Here is an 8,375-nt window from a genome sequence, read left to right on the forward strand (position 1 = left end):
TTGTTCAATGGGGACAAATTGTGGATGATGATGCTGGCTTTTGTTCGTTACTTAGACAGTAGACTAAAGGTTAAGACATCAACTCTCTTTACTTTGAATAAATGCAACACCTTTTTCCATATTTTCAACCACTATTCAGTCACTGATGGAGGAGAAGGTGCGGGTTGCTCAACTGGTTGGGGCAGTTTTTGAAAAGGCAATACAACCCGTCTCTAAGATCACATTGGTAGCTTGTCTAGTTGGTGTCCTTTAACTCTGTCATTAGAGGGTTTCGATCCAACCAAGAGTTGATATCAGTGGCAAACGCCCGTGCCATATCCTATGAAAATGAGTTTGGTGAGTGTTATTTACAAGATCCAGTGGCAAATGAACTAGGACAAGATGCATCGAGTCATCTCAATCAGCCTTGAGAAGAGTCTTGACAATAAACAGACACCAACAAAATGTTCATCAAGATAGGCCATGCCTGGTTCATAGAGACTCAAGTCTCACCAATTTTAAGGACTAGGGATGACAATTGTGGGTACTTGAAAGTTGTTTAAGCCAATATAGGTAAAAAACGATCTTAAAAAAACCCCATGGGCTTAGCTCTACTGGACCGTACTTATAAAAGGGCCTGATCTATTGTCATTGTTCCCTAAACGCTAAGCCTTGTGGGTCACAGTGACATGTCAAGTGTTTGACCAGCTAATTTCACTCGTTTATCATGCAGGTTTCCCCACACATCAAGCCAAGGTCATTATTAAAATCTAAAACCTCCCATAAGAGTAATCCCAGTCTCTTTATTAGGCATGCAAATGGGTCGGATCCAGGATGGTGGTTTTGTAATTATTTTTACTGTTATGGATCCGATTCCCCATATATTTAGCTGTTCTGGATCCGGACCGTTTGTATCCCTACTCTTTTATAAAAGGGGATTCATTCCCCAGAAAGAAAAACAAGGCGTTAGCACTTAGTGCAATGGCAATGAGCACCAAGTTCATAATTTTCCTCTTCTCTCTCACTTTTCTTGCTCTCCTCTTTCCCTGCAGCAACTCTGCTGAAGTTGTTGGTCCTTCCAAAAAAAATCCTTCTGAAGAAGTTGGTAACTCTCTCTCTCTCTCTCTCTCTCATGGATGTCATGTTTTTGCCTTTTGAGTGTTGAGATTTTAATAAACTATTTTTGAGAATTTGCAGAGGAGGAAAAAGAGTTTGATTATACAGAAGGAAGCGATAAAGGGCCACTTCACTGGGGGCATATGCACCCTGAATGGGAAGCTTGTGGCAATGGAAAGATGCAATCCCCCATTGATCTTCTCAACAGGAGGGTTGTAATTTCTCCAAAACTGGGGAGACTGAAAAGGAAATACAAGCCAGCCCCTGCTGTTTTGAAGAACAGAGGCCATGATATTATGGTATATATAAATCCTTGCTATCTTCCTTTTTTCCTTCATTCTGCTCATCGTATCAACTTTTCTGTTCATTTAGTAAATATGATTGCATTTAAAAAATAAGCCACTTAGATATGGCTGACCAGCCCACAGATCTAAAAGTAATCCTCCAAAAACATCCTAAAATAGTAAAATCATTTCACTAATTTCAAACATTACTTTTCATGCATGTGGCAGCACATGCTTGATGCCTTACACTTTTGAGTCGACCGTACTTTTCCGTGTTTGGTTAACAGCTTTATGGGAAGGGAAAACCTGAGGTGCTTAAATATTTTATTTGAATCTGAATAAAAATATTCAAATAAATTATAATATTATATTGTTTTGTCTTTTAAACAAATCTGATAAATAGAAATTTGTCTACATTTGGCTCTAGCTTCAATGGGAAGGAGATGGTGGAGGGATTTACATCAATGGAATAAAGTATTATTTGAAACAGTTGCATTGGCACTCACCTACTGAGCATACAGTAAATGGGTCAAGGTAATAAATAAATTATTTATTTGTTGCAATCAGAAACAAGGATAATGAGACTCTCTCTCTCTCTTATGGTGGGTGGCTGTGTGCTTGCAGATATGACATGGAGTTGCACATATTTCATGAGAGCAAAAAAGGAGGCATGGCTGTGGTTGGAATTCTTTACAAGTTTGGCAGACCTGATCCTTTTCTTGCAAAGGTTGAAAACTAGCACCTTTCTTATTCATATGAGAGAGAGAGAGAGAGAGAGAGAGATTGGGCCAAGGTTTGGGTCAAATACCCGACCAATCAAGATCCATCTAGTCATATTTAGTACTATCCAGTTCAATAATCAATAAACATCTGGACCCAACACCTGCCCCGGGTTGCCCAAGTAGTTAGGGTGGTCTTCGAAAGATTGTGAAATCCCATCTTGCCCAGGATCGATTCTCCTTTGGGATCATGCTGGTGGGTTTCATTTGCAGGCTAGGGCACTCACCCGGAATTTACTATCTAGGAGGAGGAGCTCATTAAGCGACCCAGCCTGTTCCTAGTCTGGTACTCCTCCTCATAAAAAAAAAAGACCCAACACATCATTTTACGTACATGTATGGAGCTAACTTGATCCAGTTTCAATAAGAGGCCTCACAATCTGAATCCAAGCCCAAGGCCGGCAATGCAGGTCCTGGTCAAGATGTGGTCAACCTATGAGAAAGAAATCTGGCAAGGGTCAGCCAGTGCGACTAGGTCTCTGATCTTGAGGGCAGTTTTTCCCTGTAAATATCAAAAAAAGAAAATCTGGCAAGGGACTTGATAGAATAAACTATTTTACCATGCTCAGGTATCCATAAAGAATATATTATCATTATTTTTCTGTTTATTTTTTTTTTCAGCTGATGCCTGACATCACGATCGTTGGATTAACTCATGAAGACGTTGGGATTGTCAATCCAAGAAAAATAAAATTTGGAAGCAGAGAATACTACAGATACAAAGGCTCCCTCACCACACCTCCTTGTACTGAAGGAGTAATTTGGACTATAATGAAAAAGGTATGCATTTATTCTGTCAAAGAAAAAAGAAATACCATGAAAAAAAACATGTATGCATCATCGTACTTAACCACTGGGGCATGGCTAAAACCCCTTCAGCCAACTAGGCCTCACATAGGTCAGAAAAGCAGACCCAAATAACCAATTGGATCATGTCCGTATTAGGTTGGACCCGGATCCAGTTTCTTGTTTTTGGATCCGGTCTAATTAGAATTTGTTGCATATAACTCATGAAACTGTTTCATATAAAGTATAATGAGAGCTGAGCCTAGATATAGATCCTGAACTGGGTAAACTGTTGAGCTCAGTTGGATGCGGATCTGGATATAACTAGATCCAATGTGTTTGCAGAACCATTTATAGCCGACTCATGTCCAACCAATACAGGCTATACATAAAACTCTGCAAGTGTTGAGAACATAATGAGTCAAATTAGGCCCAACTAGGTGAACCTAGTTTTGCCTAAATCTACCTGCGTACTTATAGCCATTATCCTAGTTAAGGTCCTAGGCGTGGAGAATGGTCCAAAATCCAAACAGATCCGAAATAATTGGATATCAGATCTGAAACCAACATGTTATTTCCAGATTCGGATCCATAGGAGCATTTGGTTCGGAATCATATTAGCTATATCAGATAATTTTCAGCTTGGATTTGGATTAAAAGTCCAAATCAGTTGCACTTTTTACATGTAAAGAGCTTCTTTTAAATCTGTTTTTACTGGATCTAATATTACCACATATTTCAAACTTGGATTCAGCACTACCCCTTCAAATCTGATATAGATCTGGATCCATATCCAGATCTTCTGTTCTTGCTTCGGATTTGGATTCAGATCTAGCATGATTAGGGTCACATCCAATCCATTTGCAGCACTAGCCACGGTTCACCCTTCGTTGCTAGTGGTGTCAACGGGCCTGGTTTACCCAGACCCGACCCGAACCAAACCCTATAGGATCTGGGTATGGTGATAAATAAGAAGACCCGATTAATTAAAACCCCGGGTCTGTACCTGAAGGTCCGATTAATACATGGACCCAGGTATAGTTTGTGAGATTTTATACCAGACCCGGACCCGACTCGAGTTTCGATTAAGACCCACAATTTTTCAATGTAAATTTGATAAAAATATGGTTTTACTGGGTTTGGTTCATGTAGTTCTTATCAGGTCTGGGTATGTTTTTTCTTATAGTAGATGCGATTAGACTCGGGTCCGGATCCAATACCATACACAAAAATCTGGTCCAAGTCTGGTTTCACCTAGATCCGAACCAAACCCGACCCGTTGACACCCCTACTCGCTGCCCAAAGCTGACTAGGTTTCCATGGACTTCTACTAATTAGTCCACGCCATGCATTTTTTTTTTCTTAGAAGAAGATGAGAAAATATTATTGAGATCAATTATTAAGCATATTTGAGTAGAGCCATGCATATTTGAGTTTCTTCAACACTAGACTTGATATGTCCTTGATTTTTTTTCTTTTATATTAACAAAAAAGATGCATTTTGGCAAATAATTTAACATAAACACCATATATTTCTTTAATGCCTTCCAATAATGACAATTGCATGTTCAGGTGAGGACTGCCTCAAAGAAACAAATTCATGCCTTAAGACAAGCAGTTCATGATGTAAGTACTTCCATAAATCTATAAGGAGATCCACAACACGGGGATCAAGCCACGACACCAATACCTGGATTCAATGGGGATAGCCTCGAAATCCCTATTTTAAGAACACTGATCCCATCATTTGAAATAGGATGGGTTTCATCATACATTCAATCATAGCCATCCAGCAGAACCATCTAGCCGTTGATTGGATGGCTAGGAATGAACCCATCTTATATCAAATGATGGAATCCGTGTTCCTATTTTAGGCAAAACCTTGAATTTTAGAAAGTCTGGTTTTCCATTTCTGTTTCTCAAGTTTCCATCCTAATGAGATCTTGGATTCTTCTAAGAAAAAAAAAACCCTTTTTTTTTTTTTGTTTATCATAGAGAAACCACAGCTATGGTTTGGACATCCCATTAATTTTAATTTTAGAGATGTCTCGTTGACCATGGACCGGGTTGGTGTCCACAATGTAAAACTCCAGTGCTCTTCCCCTAACCACTGGGGTACAGTGGCGTAGCTAGGATTCATGTGAGAGGGGGGGGGGGGGTTTAGCAAAAAAAAAAAAAATTGGTGTGATAGTCGGGGCATTGGGTCCCTAGTCCGACCCCTCCCCCATCAGACTAGAGATCCGCGGAGTTGGAGCCAAAAATGACAAACTAGGATCTCATTTTCTAACATCCATTGGTCGAGAGAGGCGGATCACCGTGCCTTGATCCACGTATCCGCATTCAAACGTGCCCCAAGTATTTTATGTTCGAAGGTTTGATAAACGTCAGCTGGCCTTTGATTTTGCAGGGTTTTGAAGAAAACGCTAGGCCATCACAACACATCAATATCAGACCGATTTGGCTGTACGGTCCAAAGGTTACTAAGCTAAGTTAGAACGGACCAATTACTTGTGATATGTACAAACTCTTCTGCCTCCTTTAGAAGACTTTACGATTTTGAGGATAGAGTTGTAGTTAATGTAAAAACACAAATTATTAATAACCACATTTTCATTTTCATCCATTAGCAGTTAATAGTTTGCACTTTTGGTCGGTCTATGTTTGAGGACTCAGGGTGCGGGATTCGGACTCGACTCTAAAGTTACAGTTTTTTTTTTTTTCAAAAATGGCATACGAGGGCATGGATTTTTTTTTTATTTTTAATCAATAAAAACTATTTTTTGAATATTTTAACATTAAAAATGGATTTTTATTGAAATAAAATTAAAATATAATAAAAATAACATTGCAAGTGTCAGTGTCTGAGTCGGCATGTTTGAGGGTGTCCGTACGCACCCAAAATGGCATGTCCCTATGACATAGCTTTCAAATTTTTTTTTTGGGCAGAGCAATATGGGGTTAAGCATACCCCTACCAGTTATCCAACCATATACCATTGGGATTCGAACTTGCAACGTTCCAACACAAGGTAACATACACTAACCGATTCAAATGTACCATGTTTTTTGCCTTAGATATAACTTTAAGAAACTATTTTTTGAGAATGAGGAGAAAGAGTATGATTATACCATGTGTTTTGGTGCTAATACATATGTACGTGTGTATTAGGGGTCGTGTCAATGGGTTGTGTTTGACCCTGACCCGTACCAAACCCTATAGGGTTAAGGTTTGGTGATAAATAACAAGGCCCAATTAGAATCTGGATCGAATCCAAAGTATACAATTAATATATGGAGCTGGGTATGGATTGAAAATTTTCATACCAAACCCGGGCCTAACCCAAGTTTCAATTAAGATATGCAATTTTTCAATGTAAAAATGACAAAAATATTATTTTTCTGGGTATGGTTCTGGTCTGGTTCAGGTAATCCTTATAGGATCTGGGTATGGTTTCTCTTATGGTGGGTCCAATTAGAACCTGGCTCGGACTAGATACCATCATTTCACATCTGGTATCTGATTCCACCTGACCCATTGATACCTCTGGTACGATTGCATAACGTGTGAATCTCATAAACAGGCTTTTATGAGAGTACGGATCCTATGATTTGACATAGGATGAGTTCCATCCTACATTTGATCCTAGCCGTCCAACCAACTCTATGTTCGTCCACGTTCATTCCCGGATATGGATTGTTGCTAGCAATCCAAATGCATCGGTTGGACAGCTAGGACTCTTCATTTCCTGTGTCAAAGAATTGGAGATTTGGATTCTTTTTGCTGTTATGATTTTTGTTTTAAGGAAAACAGTGAGCGGCCATCGTCACAGGTTAATCTATTTGAGTTACAATGTCTGTTTGTGGTAGGGGTGCCAACGGGTCGGGTTTGGTTCGAATCTACGTGGAACCAAACCCATACTTTATTTGAGATAATGGTACCGGGTCCAGGCGGGGTTCAATTGGATCACCATAAGAGAAACCTACCCGGACCCTATAAGGACTACATGAACCAGACCCAGACCAATAAAAATAATATTTTATATTTTTTTATATTGAAAATTTGCAGATCTTAGTCGGAACTCAGGTGGGGCCCAGGTCTGGTATGAAATTTCACAAACGAATCCATATATCGACCTGGATTCTAATCTAACCTTATTTATTACCAAACCCTGAACCTATGGGTTTGATGGGGTTGGGTCCGGGTCAAACCCGACCCATTGACACCCATAGTCTGTGGGACACAACACAGACATGTGGACGCGTTATGACACGTGCAGCACCGTTATATATATTTTGTAATATGTTCTTGTATTTTATTACTGAACACAATTTTTATACATTGAAGCTATTAAAAATGTGTTATTAAAAAAATAGAATCATGTTAAAAGTCTACGTTATTATGTCCTGTTTTCTATAAAAAACACCTATTAGCATGGGTCAAACGGGTACAATTCGGTCCGGATCTTGTCAGATCTGAATCTGAAGAAGAAATGTAAACAGTTGATCCAAATCTGGATCCAGATTCTAATCAGGTCTAAGGATGCAAGAAAGAAAGAAAAAAAAAAAAAAACTTCAACCAAACCATCTCAATCGTGCAGTTTAGTGAAAATTCTCGGATTTAGACTCGAGAGTCAAACTTTTCTACTAAGACATCTTTAAGCACCAAAAATGGATTCATATGGTCCTATTTTCAACTAAAATAAATAAAAAAATAAATTTTCCACCAAATCAAGTGAAGAAAAATAAAATGCCCACTAATGCCACATTGCCTTATTCCACAAAAATCCATCAAATCATAACCCAAAGAAAAGAAGAACAAAGAATTAGGGAACAAAAGCAAAGCCTAGAATTCAAGGAAGAATTAGGGAATAAAAGCAAACCTCAGAAAGAAATGTAGGAAAGAGAAATAACAACAATGGCGGGTTATAAAAGATGTTTTTTTTATCTGTTTTCAAAGGAGGGTGTTCCTGATTGCTTACCAGGGGCCCTATTTTCTTCTGAGCAATGGTGTGAAGTGTCGCTGAGGGAAAGACTAGGTCGCCGGCGGCACCAAAGCTTCTTGCAGAGACTGGCAACACTCGCTGGAGGTTGAGAGAATGCGAGGGCTCGTGGTCTTAGGAGGTGCAAGAGGGAAGAGGAATTAGAGGGCTCGTGGCCGTCGGTGGTGGCCGGTGCTGGGTGGTGGCCGACGATGGGGTGGGCTGAAGGTTTGGGAGTGTTGAGAGAGACCAGCGACGGTGGTGACCGGCGATGGGGGCGGGCTGAAGGTTTTTGGGAGAGAGAGTCTCAGAATTTTGGTTTTTCTTTTTTATTTGTGAAAACACGTATGTTGAAAGGGACCTTAATGTCCAGGTCAAAACACTGAGGATCGTTCCATCTGAGTTGATCGCACGGACAGCTCTGGTATATATTTCAAGAACCCTGTATATAAT

The 8,375-nt window shown here is 39.6% G+C and overlaps 1 protein-coding gene across 1 annotated transcript; it reads left to right on the forward strand.

Moving 5' to 3' along the window:
• The first annotated feature begins 960 nt into the window (after positions 1–960).
• LOC149819752 (alpha carbonic anhydrase 7-like) lies at positions 961–5,438 on the forward strand. The gene is made up of 7 exons (XM_089983479.1): positions 961–1,084; positions 1,177–1,394; positions 1,807–1,913; positions 2,004–2,106; positions 2,780–2,938; positions 4,517–4,570; positions 5,352–5,438. Exons 1-7 carry the CDS (start codon positions 961–963, stop codon positions 5,436–5,438), a joined length of 852 nt encoding a protein of 283 aa, XP_089839605.1.
• The last annotated feature ends 2,937 nt before the right edge of the window (positions 5,439–8,375 follow it).

This window comes from Nuphar pumila, chromosome 12 (assembly GCF_984573655.1).
Source record: "Nuphar pumila chromosome 12, dmNupPumi1.hap1.1, whole genome shotgun sequence".
Lineage (NCBI taxonomy): Eukaryota > Viridiplantae > Streptophyta > Magnoliopsida > Nymphaeales > Nymphaeaceae > Nuphar > Nuphar pumila.